The 23,936-nt window shown below is 42.0% G+C and overlaps 1 protein-coding gene across 1 annotated transcript in view; it reads left to right on the top strand.

The window, feature by feature from the left end:
* Positions 1 to 23,936, top strand: part of FAM174B (family with sequence similarity 174 member B) — a 78,820-nt gene that overhangs the window by 39,287 nt on the left and 15,597 nt on the right. The window contains exon 2 of the mRNA XM_073653301.1: positions 233 to 370. Within this exon, the coding sequence (XP_073509402.1) occupies positions 233 to 370 (138 nt within the window). The remainder of the gene's footprint in view (positions 1 to 232; positions 371 to 23,936) is intronic.

The following is a 23,936-nucleotide window of genomic DNA, read 5'->3' as shown; positions in this document are numbered from 1 at the left end:
CTTCCCTGGTTTGGGCTGGAAGGAGTTGGTACACCACAGGCAATTGGGCCATATCACTAGGATCAGCCACCAATGTTTTATCAGGGGAGGTCAGTCTGCTGGGACCACCAGTGATTGTTATAAATTCAATGTATTGTGGTTGATATTTTAAAGTGTAATTCTATTCAATATTAATGCTTATGATCAGTCAAAGCTTTTTTTTTTTATAGTAAAATGATGTGTCTTTTCCTAGGTCTGGAAAGAGAATACGGAAAACTCGAAAATATGACATCATAACGACGCCAGCCGAACGAGTAGAAATGGCTCCTCTCAATGAAGACAATTTTGAGGATGAAGACTCAACAGTATTTGATGTGAAATATAGATATAGGTAAAGAACCTCATTACATACCAGTTTATTGCTGCATGACATGGTACATTTTTATTTTATTCTGGAACAACCAAGAACATTGGGGTTTTGTGTTTTAATTGCTTGCCATGTTTTTTGTTTTCTACTTTTTTATTTAAAATACATCTTTATCCCCTTCTTTTTATTAGTGATTATTATTCTAATAAAGTTCTGAGAAGTAATGCCTTACGTGAAGGTAGCTAGCACCGTGTTACAGCATTCTATGGGTGTCATATTCACATGGAATTTCTTGCGTGGATTTTTCTGACAGTAAATTCTGACGCAAAACCAGAACATTTTTGTGGGTGTTTTTAGTGTTGGGGCATTTTTTCTCTCCTTACAGTTTATTCATTTCTCAAGTTTGAAGTATTTTCAAGGCTTGTAAGGCACCAAATCTTGACATGATGCTTTTTTTTAACAAAAAAAGAAATACCGAAGATAAAAAAGAAAGAAAAAGTTGCAGTGTTCCTGCAGGTGCGTGTTCTCATTGTAATCAATTACCGTATACCTTTCATTTAGAGGGGATGTGCTATCAGAGAATGCAATATTGTTTAAATCAGGTTTTTGTATTGAAGATATATTTTTTTCATTTGGTAATCCTCTTTTTTAATTCATATTACGATAGGTATATAAAAAAATTATTAATCTTGAAGTTTTCACAATGGCCACTAGGGCTATTTTACAATCACACTTCCTGTGTTTTTTAGGAAGAGTTTTCCGAAGTCTCTTTATCATAACATGCAGAATTACAGTGAGAGGTAACACCTCTATACACAACTGATCCACAGGACACAGGATCCACCATTCACTATAGATGTCTCCTCCTGGTCTTGCTGCCTTCATGATGATCTTTGCACACGCTTATTAGATGCTTCAATGCAAAAAATAAAGTCTGAGTTAATCTAAGGCTGCTAATATACATGTGAATTACCTGAAACAGGATATTTGATTCAAGAATAGCCACAGTGCCCAATGTAAAAATTGCAAGATTTCTCGTTTTTAATATCCGGTTGTGATATGGAAAAAAAATAGACAAAAATGTTTCTAAAATAAATTTAACACAAAAACCTGATTTAAGTAATGGGTCATTTTCTGATGACACATTCCCTCTGAGGATTTTTTAAGCAGACTTTAGTGCTGAATCAAAACCAAAATCCATATTTAAAAACGTTGTGTGAACATATCCTTAGAGCACATATGTCAAACTCTGGCCCGAGGGCCAAACTTGGCCCACAGGGTAAGTATATTTGGCCCGCGACGCCGTGTGGGTCCCTTGAGTATATTTGGCCCGCCTGGCATCGCACTTACATCTAGGCATGTTGAAAAGCAATTCCCCCTCCATGTCTGTCATCTCAGCGCAGCGTGATGACGTCAGTACAACGCGCCCGCTGTACCGAGATTTGCAGAGAATCTGAAGACGCCATGAAGAAACCGGAGCAGTGGGAAAATGGTCAGAGGTGAGTATTTATTTTTTTAAGTGTTACTGTATGAAGCACTATGTGGGGCACATTATACTGTATGGAGCACTATGTGGGGCACATTATACTGTATGGAGCACTATGTGGGACCATTATACTGCATGGAGGACGATGAGGGGCACATTATACTGTATGGCGCACTATGTAGGGACCATTATACTGTATGGAGGACTATGTGGGGCACATTATACTGTATGGAGCACTATGTGGGACCATTATACTGCATGGAGGCCTATGAGGGGCCATTATACTGTTTGGAGAACTATGTAGGACCATTATACTGTATGGAGCACTATGTAAGGATCATTATACTGTATGGAGCACTATGTGGGGCCATTATAATGTATGGAGGAGCACTATGTAAGGACCATTATACTGTATGGAGCACTAACTAAGGATTATTATACTGTATGGAGGACTATGTCGGGTCCATTATACTGTATGGAGAACTATGTAGGACCATTATATTGTATGGAGCACTATGTGGGACCATTATACTGTATGGAGGACTATGTGGGACCATTATACTGTATGGAGGACTATGTGGGGCACATTATACTGTATGGAGCACTATGTGGGACCATTATAATGCATGGAATTCTATGAGGGGCCATTATACTGTATGGATAACTATGTAGGGACCATTATACTGTATGGAGCACTATGTGGGGCCATTATACTGTATGGAGCACTATGTAGGGATCATTATACTGTATGGAGCACTATGTGGGGCCATTATACTGTATGGAGCACTATGTGGGACCATTATACTGTATGGAGCACTATGTAAGGATCATTATACTGTATGGAGGACTATGTGGGGTCCATTATACTGTATGGAGGACTATGTGGGGTCCATTATTCTGTATGGAGAACTCTGTAGGACCATTATACTGTATGGAGCACTATGTGGGACCATTATACTGTATGGAGGACTATATGGGACCATTATACTGTATGGAGGACTATGTGGGGCACATTATACTGTATGGAGCACTATGTGGGACCATTATAATGCATGGAATTCCACGAGGGGCCATTATACTGTATGGAGCACTATGTAGGGACCATTATACTGTATGGAGCACTATGTGGGGCCATTATACTGTATGGAGCACTATGTGGGACCATTATACTGTATGGAGCAATATGTAGGGATCATTATACTGTATGGAACACTATGTGGGACCATTATAATGCATGGAATTCTATGAGGGGCCATTATACTGTATGGAGAACTATGTAGGGACCATTATACTGTATGGAGCACTATGTGGGGCCATTATACTGTATGGAGCACTATGTAGGGATCATTATACTGTTTGGAGCACTATGTGGGGCCATTATACTGTATGGAGCACTATGTGGGACCATTATACTGTATGGAGCACTATGTAAGGACCATTATACTGTATGGGGCACTATGTAAGGATCATTATACTGTATGGAGGACTATGTGGGGTCCATTATACTGTATGGATAACTACGTAGGACCATAATACTGTATGGAGCACTATGTGGGACCATTATACTGTATGGAGCACTATGTGGGACCATTATACTGTATGGAGCACTATGTGGGACCATTATACTGTATGGAGCACTATGTGGGGCACATCATACTGTATGGAGCACTATGTAGAGCTTTTATACTGTATGGAAGGCAATGCAGCGCCTCGTTATACTGTATGGAGCACTATGTAGAGCCATTATACAATGCAGGGCCCTCGTTATACTGTATGGAGGACTATGTGGGGCTTATACTGTAAGGAGCACTTTTTGTGGCCATTATACTGTATGGGGATTACAATTGGAGAATCATACTGTAATGGGGTCATCATTCTTTGTCGGGGAATTGAGGGAGGGGGGTACAGTAGGGTTCATCATTCCGTGTGTGTGGAGGGATTCACTGTGGGGGTATCTTGCTGTTAGGGGGGACTTTTATTTGCATCATACTGTATTATTTGTATTATTCAAGGTTTTTTATCCTTAGTTTTTACATATTTAAATTAGGCCATTTAGCCATATGCTTTTTACTGTTCTTACATAACATATTATATTATTTCATTATTTTATTCTAAGATCTATTAATTAAAATGTACTTTGTTTGTGGGACAACCCCTTCAAGTTTGATTCCAAATGAAAAAGATCATTGTTATGATTGATAAGGAAAAACTTCCTCAATTGTAGACATTTTTTTAACAAATAGCAAGGTTGGCCGGCGACATTGTCCAAGCTTTTAATTTTGACCCTCTGTGTATTTGAGTTTGACATCCCTGCCTTCGAGTTTCGTCTTCTTGAACAATAAACAGCAGAGTGCTGGGAGAAGAGTACATTACATGATCTGCTGTTTCCCCTTTTAACCTTCTTTCAGTGCACTTGGTACACGGACACCAAATGGGTTTTATCCTACATCGCACACATAGTCACTCAACGCAAGTTGCCCCCTTTGTTCCTTTTTCTGGACATCGCTAAAGCCTTTGACTCTGTGTCATGGGATTATATGCACTTTACATTTCAAAAATGGGGATTCAGGGCAAACTTTCTACATTAGATCTCTGCCCTGTACCTTACATGCTACTATCAAGCAGCCACTATACATCTTCCCACATTATACTTTTCCTCTTTGTCCCCCAAATGTTTCCCCTCTGCTTATTAATTCCTTATTATGGACCATCCCCAATATTCAGACCTAATACATTGATCTTTTTGATGCATCATTCCCTTAAGATATGGGACACCGTTACATTTTCAGGCAAACTCCCATCCCCTCACCTTCCTTTTCAATCCCTATGGCACAATAGAGCCTTTCTACTTGATATAGACAGCTACACCTTTTACGCATGGTGGTGGGTGAATGGCTTTGAGAATACTCATCAGTTCTTTTATTCCTTGCTCTTTATCTCTTTCAAGGTCTTAAGAGAAAAATATTTAATCCTTCCTTCAGAACACTACAGATACATTCAAATAAAGCCCTGGCTATCGCGTTAGCTGCACAGTCTCGACACTTTACATACACTTCACATCATTTGAACATATCTGTAAATCATCTTCACACTTCCAGAGGCTTAATATCTGTTATGTATTCCTCGTTAAATAGCGTTCCTCACCATGCGGTACATAACTGTTACTAAACGGGAGGCGGACTTGGTGGGCACACACGCTTGATGGTCCTGGAATAATACATGGAATGTGATCTCTTCCTCTACTATCCATCTAATGCAACGGAGTCTGCTTCCAAAATCCTCAGGTGAATTGCCTCTGTGCGTATAACACATATGGTCCTTGGATACCCTGCTAATTGTTTCTAAGGATCTGCTTCCAAAGGTGAAATGTTGTACTTGTGGTTCTCTCGTTTCTGGTCTCATATATGTAAATTGACTCAAGCCGTTTTCCATTCCCCCATAATAAGAGATCCCTTGGAAGCTCTGTTACACCACAAATCATCCACGCACACCCACCCTTAGTACAAACTCCTCACTTTCTTCTTAGCAGCAAAATAGATAATAGCTTATGCTCAGCAAAAAAGAGACTCATGCCATACCCGGAATTTCTATCCCGAATAGATAATTTTCTGACCAGTGAACAACGAACTAGTGTCTAGAATGCCACTCGGGCTAAATTCTTCATGATCTGGGACCTGTGGATAAAACCTGAACATCTACCTGTACCAAACGCCAGCCTTTGTTTTGGTTAATCATACATAATATCCTCATCAATTCCTTATCCTTATCATTCCATTGTCTATTTGCCACTCATACTACTCTTTCCCCCATTCCCTCGCTCTCTTTTTTTTTTTGTACATTCTGTCTTGTTTCCTTTTTATGTTCATCATTATATGATTTGTTAACATTGAATTCATATATTTGACTTTATTTTTTCTAGCTATTGTTAAAACATAAAATTCAATAAATTACATGAAAGATCAGATAAACATGATGGACAGCAGTGTGGGCAGTTTCTTCTTACCTCAGATTTCTTGGTATCTCCAGTATTAGGTTAGATAGACAGCAGTGTGAGCAGCCTTTTCTTTCCTCAGCAACCTGGTATACCCAATATTAGATTAGATTGACGAGGTGGAAAGTAGTGTGAGCAGCCTCTTCTCTCCTCAGCAACCTGGTATCTCCAATATTAGATTAGACTGACGAGGTGGAAAGCAGTGGGAGCAGCCTTGTCTTAATTCAAATTCCCTAATTATTTAAAGTATTAGATAAGATAGAAAAGATTGGTCAACAATGTGAGCGGCCTTTACTTACCTCAGCACCCTGGTACCTCCAATATTAGATCAGATGGGCAGTGTGAGCAGACTCTCCTACTTCAGTACCATGGTATCTTCAGTATTAGATCAGACAGACAAAGTGGACAGCAGTGTGAACAGCTTCTTCTTACCTCAGCACAACTGATATTTCCAGTAAAAGTAAAGTTATTTAGGAACTTATATATAATGACTTTTATATATTTTTTCTATTTCAAAGAAGCCTCCCCATATACATACGTTGACATTTTATCTTGTAAGCTTTTTAGTTGACCAGTTAGAAATTGGTAATCTCACTTGCTCACTACGCTGCAGGAAGGTAACTTGGAAAATTGCTGCATAGTCATCACAAAGATTTATCATGTGAGCATGCATTGGATTTTTGTATCTAGGAAACATCTTTTTTCTAATTGCCCATATATTATACTCCTGGTTGTTACTTTTAAGTTTGTGTTTCTTTGAACAGTACAAGGTACTTATTGTATTCTTTCTTTAATAGTTATTGTTTTAAATGTAAAATATCAAACATTGGTTATGTCACTTAGTTCTGACTATTGCCCTGATGTCCAGATTTCAGCACTGGTCTTGGGGTGGGTGGGGGTCCATTCCACTTCATCACACATTCATTCTGTCACGGTCAGGGAATTCCTCACTTGTGTGCTGCCGGGAATTTTCCAAGTTGGGATAAAAAATGTGGGCAAAATTGAGGGAATGTGATAAAATAATAAAAGGAGCTTTAGTTCAGTGATGAATGGCCTCAACAGTATATGGCACACGACCACTGAGACAGTCATTGGCTGCAGTGGTGAAGTGTGGTATATAGCATATCATCACTGCAGCCAAGCACATAAAGAAAGGTGGGCAGCACCAAAGCGGCTGTCCTGGAATGTAAGGGGGTTCAAAATAAAGGTAATGTTTTTTGTATTATTTTATCACACATCCAACACTACTTTACCCATTTTTTTTACCAACATAGAAATCCTCTTAAAGACTAACACTCTGCAAGGCATGTGTCCTTAGAGACCCGCAGCCTTCGGAGACTCAGGAAGAGTCTTCATTCACTTCATTCTTCTGTTTGTTAATAGCCGAGAAGATGTTTTCCAGGAGAATGACCTGTCCTTCAGATATGACACGGTCTTTGTTTGCCTCCTGGAGCGGCTTGTAGAGGTAGAAAGTGATGCCTTTTTTGATTAATGTGGAAAAAAGAAAGTACATTCTATTGATCTTCTTGAAACGCTAGCCGGGCTATGTAAGTGTTTGAGCCTCTCCGTCTCCCTCTGTGCATCTGGCAGTCAGTTTGAAGTCAGAATTTGTATGACTTAAGGCATTTGGATGAGTTAGACAATGAAGCTTAAAACGTGCCAGTGCCTTTGCATTTAATGGATATATAAAATAAAATAATCTTTTAGGACATTGCTAGCTTTAAAAGAAATAACTAGTGCAGTGGATCATTAATCCCATGTGGTATTAGACTTGGCATTTTAAAAAATATAAAGATGCAAAGGAGTGAGCTACATTAAAAGAATAGTCCATGATCAAGTAAATGTTGATTGCAATACTAGATAAATCCTGTGGACAAGCATTTTGCTATTCCTGGAATACCCTTTTTTCTAATCCTGGAAAAAACAGTTTGAAGAGGACCTTTCACCAATTTTTCATGTTAAATTGGACACAAAAAAACTGGTCAAAGTTGTCTGTATCACACTTATGTCTGATGTACTCAAGCAACTTGTCATCGCTCTGCATTGAGACCACAGCAAGATATTGATGAGTGAGACCTATGACTGCCTGCTGATCTCATATAATGACCTTATCTAAAAGGTATTTGTCATTTGTACTCTAATCCCAGCACTTTCTAATCAATCAGGAGGTTAGACCAGGAGATGAGAGCTATATCCTTACAACTGACACTCACACTAAGCTATTGTGGGGAGTTTTTCTTTTTCCAGTGTGTTACCTCCTGCTCATGATTGGTCAGCATCATACAGGGATTAGAAGTACACGTCAACAGTGAAAACTATCTGATAATGCCTAGCTGGACTTAACAAATCCTAACTCATTAGGTGCTAAAACTTTGGTTGCTAATATCTACGCAACAGAGAGACGGAAAAAAAATGTTCTATTCCACTCTGCAGTCAATATTACATTGTGTGGCCCGTCAAACCTGAAAACTTTGGTAAAAAGTCCTCTTTAAAAGCAACTATTTTTCTGTCTTTATGCACAAAATTCATACATTTAGAGGATCTTTTAAAATAGTCCTTCACTTGCAGCTAGTATAAAGAGGAATTAATTAAAGTAGAAAAGCATATTAGACGTAGAGTTAGTCATGAATTTACATACGCTTGAAATTATGAAAACTCATATTTATCCATTCCACGGATTCAATGTTAGCAAACTTTAATTTAAGCAATTTGTTTCAGATATCTACTGTGTAAAATACATGACACAAGCAATTTTTCAAACAAATATTTACAATCAGATCTTTTTTTTATAATTCACTATATAAAAATTCCAATGAATCAGAGGTTAACATTAGAGATGAGCGGTGTTCGACTAGAACTGTTCGCCAATCTCAAATTCGAGCTGTTTTGGGCGGTGTTCGAGTTGTTCGACGAACCCGAACGATTTGCAAAAAATTCGGCTGTTCGAGGTTATGTTCGATAACTGTTCGTGCACCAAAAGCGTGTCCTGCATGTCTGGCGCTATTTAGAGCACCAATCATGCAGGGATTGTCTGCCACTCACTGTAATGCCACAGCCATGGTGGTTGTGGCATTACAGTGATTGCCCAAATCGATGGGAACAGTGCCAACAGTGAAACATGAAAAGCCGGCAATTCAGCAGCGGCATACACCTGTACCCGACAATTTAGAACCGAAAGAATAGAGCTTCACACATAGATTAGATAGATATAAACATGTCAGCCACATATATACGAAGTACAGTGAAAGTGCTGCTTACTGTACTTGTCATTTAGCGTAAAGGATTTATCAAAAAAAATAATAGTGTTTTCATGCACCGTCTCTTTAAAAAAGCCGGCCGGCAATTCAGCAGCGGTACCCGACAATTTATAACAGACAGAATAGAGCTTCACACATAGATTAGATAGATAGAAACATGTCAGCCACATATATACGAAGTACAGTGACAGTGTTGCTTACTGTACTTGTCATTTAGCGTAAAGGATTTATCAAAAAAAATAATAGTGTTTTCATGCACCGTCTCTTTAAAAAAGCCGGCCGGCAATTCAGCAGCGGTACCCGACAATTTATAACAGACAGAATAGAGCTTCACACATAGATTAGATAGATAGAAACATGTCAGTCACATATATATGAAGTACAGTGATAGTGTTGGTTACTGTACTTGTCATTTAGTATTAAAATAAAGGATTTATTATTAAAAAAATTGGCGTGGGGTTCCCCTTAATTTTAGGCTCTAGCGGAGGTTAAGCAGACGGCTGGGGCAGATGTTTGAAGCCTGGGAAGGGGGTAATACCCACGGAGCTTCCCAGGCTACTAATATCAGCCCCCAGCTGAATACATAGCCTTTACTAGCTATTAAAATGGGGGACCCCCCAAAAAAAATGACGTGAGGTCCCCCCTAATTTAATAGCTAGCAAAGGCTAGGCAGACAGCTAGGGGCTGATATTAATAGCCCAGGAAGGGAGCCATGAATATTGGCCCCCTCCCAGGCTAGAAACACAAGCCGTCAGCCGCCCCAGAAATGGCGCATTCATAGGATGCGCCAATTCTGGCACTTAGCCTCGCTCTTCCACGCTGCCCTGGTGCGGTGGCAGGGGGTAATAGGGTTGGGGTTGATGTCAGCTTATAATGCCAGCTGACATCAAGCCCAGGTTAGTAATGGAGAGGCGTCTATAAGACACCCCCATTACTAACCCCATAGTCAAAGTTAAAAAAAACACAAACACCCAGAATAAAGTCCTTTAATTGAAATAAAGACACAATCCTTTATTGTTCTAAATTAAACCATACTTACCGTCACGCCCATTCCAGCTGAAGCCAACGATCTCCTGCAATAAAAGAAAAATAATAAAGCAACCTCATCCTTACCTTTCCATGGTTCCCACGACAGCTTCAGCTCTGCTACATCGAGATGACAGGCTGGACCGCAGCAGAACGCTGCCATCCAGCCTCTCATCCCGCAGACACTGAGAAGCGCAGGCTTGCTTGCGCTGCTCAGCGTCTCTCTGTGACGACATCCAGATGAGCCGAGTTCATGTCCAATGAACTCGGCTCACCTCATGCACGTCACTGACAGTGTGGGAAAATTCTCACGCTGAAGCGGTGAGTGCAGGAGAATTCTCCCACGCTGTCAGTGACTTGCATAAGGTGAGCTCATGTCCAATGAACTCAGCTCACCTCCTGCACGTCACTGACAGCGTGGGAGAATTCTCCTGCACTCAGCGCTTCAGCGTGAGAATTCTCCCACGCTGAAGCGCTGAGTGCAGGAGAATTTTCCCACGCTGTCAGTGACGTGCATGAGGTGAGCTCATGTCCAATGAACTCAGCTCACCTCCTGCACGTCACTGACAGCGTGGGAAAATTCTCCTGCACTCAGCGCTTCAGCGTGGGAGAATTCTCACACTGAAGCGCTGAGTGCAGGAGAATTCTCCCACGCTGTCAGTGACGTGCAGGAGGTGAGCCGAGTTCATTGGACATTAACTCGGCTCATCTGGATGCCCTCACAGAGAGACACTGTGGAGCGCAAGCAAGCCTGCGCTTCTCAGTGTCTGCGGGATGACAGGCTGGATGGCAGCGTTCTGCTGTGGTCCAGCCTGTCATCTCGATGTAGCAGAGCTGAAGCTGTCATGGGAACCATGGAAAGGTAAGGATGATGTTGCTTTATTATTTTTCTTTTATTTCAGGAGATCGTTGGCTTCAGCTGGAATGGGCGTGATGGTAAGTATGGTTTAATTTAGAACAATAAAGAATTGTGTGTTTATTTCAATTAAAGGACTTTTTTCTGGGTGTTGTGTTTTTTTTAAATACTTTACTAGAAATTCATGGTGGTCATGTCTAATATTGGCGTGACCCCATGAATTTCGGGCTTAGGGCCAGCTGATAATGCCAAGCTGGCCCTAACCCCTTTATTACCCAGTGAGCCACCGCATCAGGGCCCTGGATGAGTTGGGTACAGCGCCAGAAGATGGCGCTTCTATGAACGCGCCATTTTCCGGGGTGGCTGCGGACTGCAATTTGCAGCGGGGGTGGCCCAGAAAGCTTGGGCCTCCCTGCGCTGCGGATTCCAGCCCCCAGCTGCCTAGTTGTACCTGGCTGGACACAAAAACAGGGCGAAGCCCCACGTCAATTTTCTTTAAATTATTTCATGAAATAATTAAGAAAAAAAGGGCTTCCCTATATTGTTGTGTCCGGCCAGGTACAAATAGGCAGCTGGTGGATGGGGGCAGCCCGTTCCTGCCTGCTGCACCTGACTGGACACAAATATAGTGCGAAGCCCCACGTCAATTTTTTTTAAATTATTTCATGAATTTCCTGAAATAATTTAAAAAAATTGAAGTGGGGCTTCGCACTATATTTGTGTCCAGCCAGGTACAGCAGGCAGGAACGGGCTGCCCCCATCCACCAGCTGCCTATTTGTACCTGGCCGGACACAACAATATAGGGAAGCCCTTTTTTTCTTAATTATTTCATGAATTTCATGAAATAATTAAAAAATATTGAAGTGGGGCTTCGCACTATATTTGTGTCCAGCCAGGTACAGCAGGCAGGAACGGGCTGCCCCCAACCACCAGCTGCCTATTTGTACCTGGCCGGACACAACAATATAGGGAAGGCCTTTTTTTCTTAATTATTTCATGAATTTCATGAAGTACGTGGGGCTTCGCCCTATTTTTGTGTCCAGCCAGGTACAACTAGGCAGCTGGGGGCTGGAATCTGCAGCGCAGGGAGGCCCAAGCTTTCTGGGCCCCCCCCCGCTACAAATTGCAGTCCGCAGCCACCCCGGAAAATGGCGCGTTCATAGAAGCGCCATCTTCTGGCGCTGTACCCAACTCATCCAGGGCCCTGGTGCGGTGGCTCACTGGGTAATAAAGGGGTTAGGGCCAGCTTGGTATTATCAGCTGGCCCCAAGCCCAAAATTCATGGGGTCACGCCAGTATTAGACATGACCGCCATGAATTTCTAGTAAAGTATTTAAAAAAAACACAACACCCAGAATAAAGTCCTTTAATTGAAATAAAGACACAATTCTTTATTGTTCTAAATTAAACCATACTTACCATCACACCCATTCCAGCTGAAGCCAACGATCTCCTGCAATAAAAGAAAAATAATAAACCAACATCATCCTTACCTTTCCATGGTTCCCACGACAGCTTCAGCTCTGCTACATCGAGATGACTGGCTGGACCGCAGCAGAACGCTGCCATCCAGTCTGTCATCCCGCAGACACTGAGAAGCGCAGGCATGCTTGCGCTCCTCACTGTCTCGCTGTGACGGCATAAAGATGAGCCGAGGTCATGTCCAATGAACTCGGCTCACCTCATGCACGTCACTGACAGCGTGGGAAAATTCTCACGCTGAAGTGCTGAGTGCAGGAGAATTCTCCCACGCTGTCAGTGATGTGCATGAGGTGAGCTCATGTCCAATGAACTCAGCTCACCTCCTGCACGTCACTGACAGCGTGGGAAAATTCTCCTGCAATCAGCGCTTCAGCGTGAGAATTTTCCCACGCTGTCAGTGACGTGCATGAGGTGAGCCGAGTTCATTGGACATGAACTCTGCTCATCTGGATGTCGTCACAGAGAGACGCTGAGCAGCGCAAGCAAGCCTGCGCTTCTCAGTGTCTGCGGGATGACAGGCTGGATGGCAGCGTTCTGCTGCGGTCCAGCCTGTCATCTCGATGTAGCAGAGCTGAAGCTGTCGTGGGAACCATGGAAAGGTAAGGATGAGGTTGCTTTATTATTTTTCTTTTATTGCAGGAGATCGTTGGCTTCAGCTGGAATGGGCGTGATGGTAAGTATGGTTTAATTTAGAACAATAAAGGATTGTGTCTTTATTTCAATTAAAGGACTTTATTCTGGGTGTTTGTGTTTTTTTTAACTTTGACTATGGGGTTAGTAATGGGGGTGTCTTATAGACGCCTCTCCATTACTAACCTGGGCTTGATGTCAGCTGGCATTATAAGCTGACATCAACCCTATTACCCCCTGCCACCGCACCAGGGCAGCGTGGAAGAGCGAGGCTAAGTGCCAGAATTGGCGCATCCTATGAATGCGCCATTTCTGGGGCGGCTGACGGCTGGTGTTTCTAGCCTGGGAGGGGGCCAATATTCATGGCTCCCTTCCTGGGCTATTAATATCAGCCCCCAGCTGTCTGCCTAGCCTTTGCTAGCTATTAAATTAGGGGGGACCCCACGTCATTTTTTTTGGGGGGGTCCCCCATTTTAATAGCTAGTAAAGGCTATGTATTCAGCTGGGGGCTGATATTAGTAGCCTGGGAAGCTCCGTGGGTATTACCCCCTTCCCAGGCTTCAAACATCTGCCCCAGCCGTCTGCTTAACCTCCGCTAGAGCCTAAAATTAAGGGGAACCCCACGCCAATTTTTTTAATAATAAATCCTTTATTTTAATACTAAATGACAAGTACAGTAACCAACACTATCACTGTACTTCATATATATGTGACTGACATGTTTCTATCTATCTAATCTATGTGTGATGCTCTATCTTTCTGTTCTAAATTGTCGGGTACCGCTGCTGAATTGCCGGCCGGCTTTTTTAAAGAGACAGTGCATGAAAACACTATTATTTTTTTAAATAAATCCTTTACACTAAATGACAAGTATAGTAAGCAACACTATCACTGTACTTATTATATATGTGACTGACATGTTTCTATCTATCTAATCTATGTGTGAAGCTCTATTCTTTCTGTTCTAAATTGTCGGGTACAGATGCTGAATTGCCGGCCGGCTTTTTTAAAGAGACAGTGCATGAAAACACTATTATTTTTTTAAATAAATCCTTTACACTAAATGACAAGTATAGTAAGCAACACTATCACTGTACTTATTATATATGTGACTGACATGTTTCTATCTATCTAATCTATGTGTGATGCTCTTTTCCTTCTTGTCTAAATTGTCGGGTACCGGTGTATGCCGCTGCTGAATTTGCCGGCCGACTTTTTTAAAGAGAGTGTCTTCTGAGCAGTTTGTCAGCTTTTGGACACCTTTGCAGGTGTTTTCTATGTGTTTCTATGTGTTTTTGTTTGCCTGCCATTGGTTTTAACGGTGTTCGACGGTGTTCGACGAACAGTTCGACGAACAGTTCCTCGAACATCCCGGTGTTCGACGAACCGAACCGAACCCGAACACTACCGGGGTGGCTCAACACTAGTTAACATACCCCAAGATGAAGCCTTTTAAACAGCTTGCCAAAATATGTCAGGGTTTTAGAAGCTACTGGTAGGCTAATTGATGTTTTTTGAGTCTACCAGAAGGTATTAACGGGAAACTGTCAGCAGGTTTTTGCTACCTAATCTGAGAGCATGATGTAGGCAAAGAGACCTTGAATCCAACAGTGTATCACTTAATTTTAATCTGGTTAAGAAAAAATAGCAGCATTCAATACCAAATATAGTTGCTGTCCTTTTACTGAAGCATGAAATTGCTAACCCAGGCAGATGAAAAACCAGTTGGCCAATGTTGTTTCGCTTGAACACATGCTATCTCAAGACCTCATGGGAAAAGTACACATCCTCCCAATGTTAATTAACAGACAAAATAAATCACATGACATACCTGCAATCATAGTGTGTATGTATATGTGTATGTAATATATATATACATATACCTTCAATTAAAGTAAATCTGTCACCAGGTTTTTGCTATGTAATCTGAGGACTAATCTGTCACTTATAAGGCTGTGTGCTGTTGTTTACTTACAATGAAGGTTTTATCACCTGGTGATTATTGTGTAGACTACATGGCAGGAGCATGCTAGTCCGACTCCGTCCCCTCCTGTGATAAGCAGTTCACTGTCAATAGAAAATGTAAATCCAGAGCCTGGTGTGGGCAGGGGCAGCTTTCACAGCTCTGCTGCATTGCTGAATTTAAAAATTAGATTGTGTCAGAACTGCTGCATCCAGTAAACTAAGCGATACTAGTGAAAAAGACAGTAATGCTCTACGGCACTGCAAGCTCTAGATAACAGCTACTTGGGACAGAGACCCATCCACAGATCTTAAAACACCCCCCAAGGCAGGTAGAAAAGAAAACACAAGGTAGTGGAGCTCAGCTCATAGAAGTCGCAGGTTTTAATATAGGCTGTACATTCTTTTTAACCCCTTTCTGACATGGCCAGTAATAGTACGTCCCTGTGCCCTGGGCCTATTGGACCAGGGACGTACATTGGGTACAGAAAGTATTCAGACCCCTTTAAATGTTTCACTCTTTGTTTCATTGCAGCCATTTGGTAAATTCTAAAAATTTCAATTTTTTTCTCATTAAAGTACACTGTGCACCCCATCTTGACTGAAAAAAAACAGAAATGTAGAAATTTTTGCAAATTTATTAAAGAAAAACTGAAATATCACATGGTCATAAGTATTCAGACTCTTTGCTCAGACACTCATATTTAAGTCACATGCTGTCCATTTGCTTGTGATCCTCCTTGAGATGGTTTTACTCCTTCATTGAAGTCCAGCTGTGTTTAATTAAACTGATAGGACTTGATTTGGAAAGGCACACACCTGTTTATATAAGACCCCACAGCTCACAGTGCATGTCAGACCAAATAAGAATCATGAGCTTAAAGGAACTGCCCATGGAGCTCAGAGACAGAATTGTGGCAAGGCACAGATCTGGCCAAGGTTACAAAAATAATTTCTGCATTACTCAAGGTTCCTAAGAGCACAGTGGCCTCCATAATCCTTAAATGGAGGAAGTTTGGGACCACCAGAAGTCTTCCTAGACCTGGCTGTCCAGCCAAACTGAGCAATTGTGGGAGAAGAGCCTTGGTGAGAGAGGTAAAGAAGAACCCCAAGATCACTGTGGCTGAGCTCCAGAGATGCAGTCGGGTCTTTATGGCAGAGTGGCCCGACGGAAGTCTCTCCTCAGTGCAAGACATATGAAAGCCTGCATAGAGTTTGCTCAAAAACACATGAAGGACTCCCAGACTATGAGAAATAAGATTCTCTGGTCTGATGAGACGAAGATAGAACTTTTTGGTGATAATTCTAAGCGCTATGTGTGGAGAAAACCAGGCACTGCTCATCCCTACAATGAAACATGGTGGTGACAGCATCATTCTATGGGGGTGTTTTTCAACTGCAGGGACAGGAGGACTGGTTACAATTGAAGGAAACATGAATGTGGCCAAGTACAGAGATATCCTGGATGAAAACCTCTTCTAGAGTGCTCTGGACCTCAGACTTGGCCGAAGGTTCACCTTCCAACAAGACAATGACCCTAAGCACACAGCTAAAATAACAAAGGAGTGGCTTCAGAACAACTCTGACCATTCTTGACTGGCCCAGCCAGAGCCCTGACCTAAACCCAATTGAGCATCTCTGAAGAGACCTGAAAATGGCTGTCCACCAATATTCACCATCCAACCTGACGGAACTGGAGAGGATCTGCTAGGAAGAATGGCAGATGATCCCCAAATCCAGGTGTGAAAAACTTGTTGCATCACTCCCAAGAAGACTCATGGCTTTACTAGCTCAAAAGGGTGCTTCTACTCAATTTGAGCAAAGGGTTTGAATACTTATGACCATGTGATATTTCAGTTTTTCTTTTTTAATAAATTTGCAAACATTTCTACATTTCTGTTTTTTTTTTCAGTCAAGATGGTTTGCAGAGTGTACTTTAATGAGAAAAAAATGAACTTTTTAAAATTTACCAAATGACTGCAATGAAACAAAGAGTGAAAAATTTAAAAGGGTCTGAATACTTTCTGTACTCACTGTACTATTACTGCATAATGGGATCACGCCCGCACACAAACGCTGCTGGGCGATCGCCGCCAGGTGTCAGCTGATAGTACCGGGTGTCAGCTGTGACAATGTGCCAGGAGCAGTCCCGCACCACTCCCATCACATTAACCCCCGAAATGCTGTGATCGAAGTCGATTGCCGATTCTTATCATGGTGACCCGATGTCGTCATGACGACATCCGGGTCACCAGACAGCAGGAAGTTAGGTAGACTGTGTTCAGTGCAAGGTCTAACTAACTTGTTTGCACAGGGCTGCAGCCTGCATAGAATAGAGATGCTGCTGCTGCAGCATTTCTATGCTATACAGGTGGTCTGGGTGAAAAACATGAAAGTCCCATGGTGGGACAAAGTATAAAAGTTAAAAAAGAATCAGAAAGTGAAAAAAAAAAATAAAACAAAAATTGTAAAAATATTTTTTTAAAAATGAAGAAAAGAATCCCCGAAAAATAAAAAATATATTGTACTGATGAATAAAAAATTATTGTGAAAAAAAAAAACAATAAAAGTACACACATTTGGTATCGCAGCGTCCGGAGCCACCTGACCTATAAAACTGTCCCACTAGTTAACCCCTTTAGTGAACACGGTAAAAAAAATGAATAAAAAACGATGCTTTATCATCATACCGCCAAACAAAAATGGAATAAAATGTGACCAAAATGACAAATGTAAATAAAAATGGTACTGCTGAAAACGCCATCTTGTCCTGCAAAAAACAAGCCGCCAGACAGCTCCATCAGCCAAAAAATAAAAAAGTTATAGCTCTCAGAATAAAGCGATGCAAAAAAAATATTTTTTCTATAAAATAGATTTTATTGTGTAAAAGCGCTAAAACATAAAAGAATGATATAAATGTGGTACCGCTGTAAATGTACTGATCCGAAGAATGAAGCTACCTTATCAATTTTACCACACGTGGAACAGCATAACAAAAAAGCAAAAAAACAGTTCCTGAATTGTTTTTTTTTTTTATTCTGCCTCCCAAAAATCAGAATAGAAAGCGATCAAAAAATGTCATGTGCCTGAAAATGGTACCAATAAAAACGTCAACTCGTCCCGCAAAAACAAGACGTCACATGACTGTTCGCCGAAATATGGAAAAATTATAGCTCTCAAAATGTGGCGATGCAAAAACTAGTCTTTGCAACAAAAAAAGCGTCTTTTAGTGTGTGACAGCTGTCATTCATAAAATCCCGATATGAATCTGACATCGCTGTAATCGCGCCGACCCGTAGAATAAAGTTGTCTAATCACTTATACCGCACGAGGAAAGACATAAAAAATAAACTCTAGGGTTAGGGTTGTGCTAGGGTTAGGGTTGTGCTAGGGTTAGGGTTGTGTTAGGGTTTTGCTAGGGATAGGGTTGTGCTAGGGTTAGGGATAGGGTTGTGCTAGGGTTAGGGTTGTGCTAAGGTTAGAGATTTTTTCAAAAGTAAAGAAAAAAAAATGATGACGATGTGGCGACTAGTGTTGAGCGCAAGTGCTTGCTACTTGAGTTTGCATCAGGTGCTCGGGTATGCACCGAGTATCGCGGGTGCTCGAGTGAAATGTTCGAATCTCCGCCCCACATGCTTTGCGGCCAAAAAAAACCTCACGGGGATTGCCTGCCATACACGAGCGGTCCCCACATGTTTTGTTATTGGGTATCTAACAACCGTGAAACATGCTGGACGGGGACTCGAGCAAGTCACTCGAGCACCCACGATACATGGTGCATACCTGAGTACCCGATGCAAACTCCAGTAGCGAGCACTTGCGCTCAAGACTAATTATAACTTATTCACTGTGATAACCTAATGTTATCAATTTCTGTGTCGTACCTCTGGGTTCAAAATGTTCACTATACCCCTTGATGAAATCCTTGAGGGGTCTAGTTTCCAAAATGGGGTCACTTGTGGGGAGTTTCTGACGTGCCCCCGGGGCTGTGGGGTACTCGGCAGCCGGGCCTCCGGTAGCTGAGGGATATCCCGGTGGCTGGCCCCGTCCGTGACCCAGGGCGGTCAGTGAAAAGGGGAACTTCTTTTATATGGGGTTTTTGGGATTATTCGTGACGCCACCTGTGGTGTCTGGTGAGGATCACCAGCGCTGCGACAGTCATCTGAGGCAGGTGTTAGGGCAGATTGTGATGGAACGGCTCCCCACAGGTGGAGCTGGCCTCAGGGCAGTGTGGGAGATGTACTGGATGGTGGTGCAGGGGAGAGACGGCAGGACGGCCCCGGAGGAAGGATGGACACTCACACAGGGGTAAGCTTCAGTACCTTTACTGGTGATGCTGCAGGCACGGTCCAGGGTACTCCAGATGAAGGGCGCGCTTCTGGACTCTCCCCAGTGAGCGGGTATAAGGCCTCCTGATCCGTTGCTTTACTCTCTAAGATTCTGGCCTGCCTGGAGCTGGGCCTAGCTTGATTACTGTCTCTCTCTGCACCTGCTGACTTGGTGGTAGGGCCTTCTCTTTGGAGATAACTCTCCCTGGACGCTGGGACCTCTGTGACTCCTAGCCCTGGTACTGCAATCAGTATTTGGTGAACCTGGGACCTGTAGTTCTCCAGGGGTTCCGGTGGTTCCTACTGGGTATCAGGAGTCCCTGTAGGCGCGGACCCGGTGTCCAGTATATAAATCGGGGTGAGCTTACTATGCTCCTCTGTCCCCTTAGCTCCACTCTCCTTTTCCTCTCGCCGTCGACCACACTTGGGGCCCTCACTACTTGGCAGCTGGCGTGCTTGCATCTTCACCGCTCTCTGAGGGTCGGCACGCTCTCTGCTCACTCTGAGCTGACTGATTCTCACAGACTGAACTGAAACTAGACTCTGACCGAGCTGCCCTATATATGTCCCTAACGGGCTCCCTCTGCTGGTCTGAGGTAGAAGGTGGAGGTGTATGAATGTAGTGAGGACCTCTTGCGGAGAAGTCCATTCATGCACCCTTCTGGGTTCTATGGCACCAATGCGCAGCAGGGCGCCACATTTCCACTATATAGACGCATCAGGGGCTCTCCAAATACGACATGGCGTCTGCCCTGAATTCCAGCCAATTTTGCGTTCAAAAAGTCACAGTGCTCCTTCCCTTCTGAACCCTGCCGTGCTCCCAAACTGTGTATTTTCCCCACATATGGGGTTCATTTTCTCCTCTTACCGTTGTGAAAATAAAAATTTTGGGGCTGAAACATCATCTTGTGTGGGTTTCCACTGTTTAGGCACATTAGGGGCTCTTCAAACGCAACATGGCGTGTGCTAATTGTTCAAGCAAATTTTACATTCAAAAAGTCAAATGATGCTCCGTCCCTTCTGAACCCTGCCGTGCGCCCAAACAGTAGTTTTCCCCCACATACAGTACAGACCAAAAGTTTGGACACACCTTCTCATTTAAAGATTTTTCTGTATTTTCGGGACTATGAAAATTGTACATTCACACTGAAGGCATCAAAACTATGAATTAACACATGTGGAATTTAAAAAGAATAAAATAAAGGAAAAGCTGATGAAACTTTCCCAGACTTGCTTTATTTGGACATGGTTTTCTCTTCTATGGGAGAGCGTGAGAATTTAACACTCAACAGGACTCGATGGACAGCACACCAAGCAAAGCCATCAGTTTATTAAGTGGTTATCAAACAAATCAACATCACAGATTTGATTTGTAATGGTAATAGGAAAGAAATGGAATAAACTCAAGGGTTAAAAATCCACTTAATCAGCATTCATGAATTCATTCTAATAAATAGGAGATGTCCTGCTATTATGGCAATACAACCCAGAAATCCACCAATAACAAATTAACAAAAAAGTGTGAAACAACTGAAAATATGTCTTATATTCTAGGTTCTTCAAAGTAGCCATCTTTTGCTTTGATGACTGCTTTGCACACTCTTGGCATTTTCTTGATGAGCTTCAAGAGGTAGTCACCGGAAATGGTTTTCACTTTACAGGTGTGCACTGTCAGGTTTAATAAGCGGGATTTCTTGCCTTATAAATGGGGTTGGGACCATCAGTTGTGTTGTGCACAAGTCTGGTGGATGCACAGCTGATAGTCCTACTGAATAGACTGTTAGAATTTGTATTATGGCAAGAAAAGAGCATCTAAGTAAAGAAAAACGAGTGGCCATAATTACTTTAAGAAATGAAGGTCAGTCAGTGCGAAAAATTGGGCAAACTTTGAAAGTGTCCCCAAGTGCAGTTGCAAAAACCATCAAGCGCTACAAAGAAACTGGCTCACATGAGGACCGCCCCAGGAAAGGAAGACCAAGAGTCACCTCTGCTTCTGAGGATAAGTTTATCCAAGTCACCAGCCTCAGAAATCGCAGGTTAACAGCAGCTCAGATTAGAGACCAGGTCAATGCCACACAGAGTTCTAGCAGCAGACACATCTCTACAACAACTGTTAAGAGGAGACTTTGTGCAGCAGGCCTTCATGGTAAAATAGCTGCTAGTAAACCACTGCTAAGGACAGGCAACAAGCAGAAGAGACTTGTTTGGGCTAAAGAACACAAGGAATGGACATTAGACCAGTGGAAATCTGCTTTGTTCTGATGAGTCCAAATTTGAGATCTTTGGTTCCAACCACCGTGTCTTTCTGCGACGCAGAAAAGGTGAACGGATGGACTCTACATGCCTGGTTCCCACCGTGAAGCATGGAGGAGGAGGTGTGATGGTGTTGGGGTGCTTTGCTAGTGACACTGTTGGGGATTTATTCGAAATTGAAGGCATACTGAACCAGCATGGCTACCACAGCATCTTGCAGTGGCATGCTATTCCATCTGGTTTGCGTTTAGTTGGACCAAAATATATTTTTCAACAGGACAATGACCCCAAACACACCTCCAGGCTGTGTAAGGGCTATTTGACCAAGAAGGAGAGTGATGGGGTGCTACGCCAGATGACCTGGCCTCCACAGTCACCAGACCTTAACTCAATCGAGATGGTTTGGGGTGAGCTGGACCGCAGAGTGAAGGCAAAAGGGCCAACAAGTGCAAAGCATCTCTGGGAACTCCTTCAAGATTGTTGGAAGACCATTTCCGGTGACTACCTCTTGAAGCTCATCAAGAGAATGCCAAGAGTGTGCAAAGCAGTCATCAAAGCAAAAGGTGGCTACTTTGAAGAACCTAGAATATAAGACATATTTTCAGTTGTTTCACACTTTTTTGTTAAGTATATAATTCCACATGTGTTTATTCATAGTTTTGATGCCTTCAGTGTAAATGTACAATTTTCATAGTCATGAAAATACAGAAAAATCTTTAAATGAGAAGGTGTGTCCAAACTTTTGGTCTGTACTGTATATAGTAGGGGAAATTGGCATGCTCAGGAGAAATTGCACAACAAATTTTGGGTCCATTTTTTCCTGTTACCCTTGCAAAAATAAAATAATTGGAGTCTAAAGTACCATTTTTGTGAAAAAAAAAAAATGTTCATTTTTTTCTTCTACATTCCAAAAATTCCTGTGAAGCACCTGAAGAGTTAATAAACTTCTTGAATGTGGTTTTGAGAACGTTGAGCGGTGCAGTTTTTAGAATGGTGTCACTTTTGGATATTTTCTGTCATAAAGGCCCCCCTTCAGGGGATCCGTTGAAGCGTTTCAGAGTTATTAACTCATAAAGTGACTGTGGTCAGAATTGTAAAAATTGGCCCGGTCATTAACGTGCAAACCACCCTTGGGACTAAACGGGTTAAACTAATAGATTGTCGTTCTTCTGTGGTTAAATTATCAAAAAACATTGGATAATGCAAACTCTTAACATCTCGCATCATGGATGTAATAAATTTAGATAATGAGCTAGCTACCTGTTGTGATTGTTAAATTAACCAATTTTTCATTCCCTGTCGAGAACCAACCTCATAATGTGAATCTCTCCTGCCACACCCATTAGGTTGCAAAGTTCAATTAGGGCTATTTTTTCTGAGTTCATAAAGTTCGCCCATAATGAGAAACCCACTGGGCCAATGTTGGCTGGTATGTCACATTCTTTTTTACTCTCATCAACGATTGTCGTTTTATGTTTATTATCTTTCCCATATATTAAATGTAAATTAGTCTTATGGACCGCCTTTTGAAGATTGATTTCAAACTGTGTCCTAACAAATTACTTGATAATTCAAAAGTTTAAACCTTTTGGGATAGTATTAATACAGGCATCTGGTAAAACCACATCCGTTAGATTAATGTTCTCAACAGTTCTTTTCTGACATGATCAGTCACCTTTCTGGTGATTGTAGACTTTTATTCACAATTTGACATTTTATATATAAAGGGTGGTCCAAAAGTAGGTGGACAGAAAGTGTAATAAGGTTATGAAGGGGAAGATTTATCAAACATGGTGTAAAGTGAAACTAGCTTAGTTGCCCTTAGCAACCAATCAGATTCCACGTTTCATTCCTCACAGACGCTTTGGAAAATGAAAGGTGGTATCTGATTGGTTGCTAAGGGCAACAGAGCCAGTTTCACAGATCTAGTTTTCACAGATAGATCTCCCCCAAATCTGTTTTCTTTTCAGATAATTCAGATAACACATAATGGCAAATAATTTAAATACAGATCAAAGAAAATGAATTTTAACAGAGTATGGGAAATCTCAAAATGCTGAAACCATTAGAGCAAATTGGGTTGAAACATTTGGTACTCAAGCCCCAAAGAGACAAACTATTTACCGCATTCGTGACAAATTCAATGCCACTGGCTCAATCCTTATTGCTCCAAAAACTGGTCGACCCAAAACAGTCTGTACAGAAGATAATAAACAACTTGTTGCTGAAACATTTGTTCAGAGTCCAAAGAAGTCCACCAGAAGAGCCTCTTTGGAATTGGGAATTTCACGAGCTTCTATCATGTGAATCCTGAAATC

The sequence above is a fragment of the Phyllobates terribilis genome, unplaced genomic scaffold (assembly GCF_046119375.1).
Source record: "Phyllobates terribilis strain yellow unplaced genomic scaffold, ASM4611937v1 Scaffold_11__3_contigs__length_659146591, whole genome shotgun sequence".
Lineage (NCBI taxonomy): Eukaryota > Metazoa > Chordata > Amphibia > Anura > Dendrobatidae > Phyllobates > Phyllobates terribilis.
This window is presented reverse-complemented; position numbering and strand designations above follow the sequence as displayed.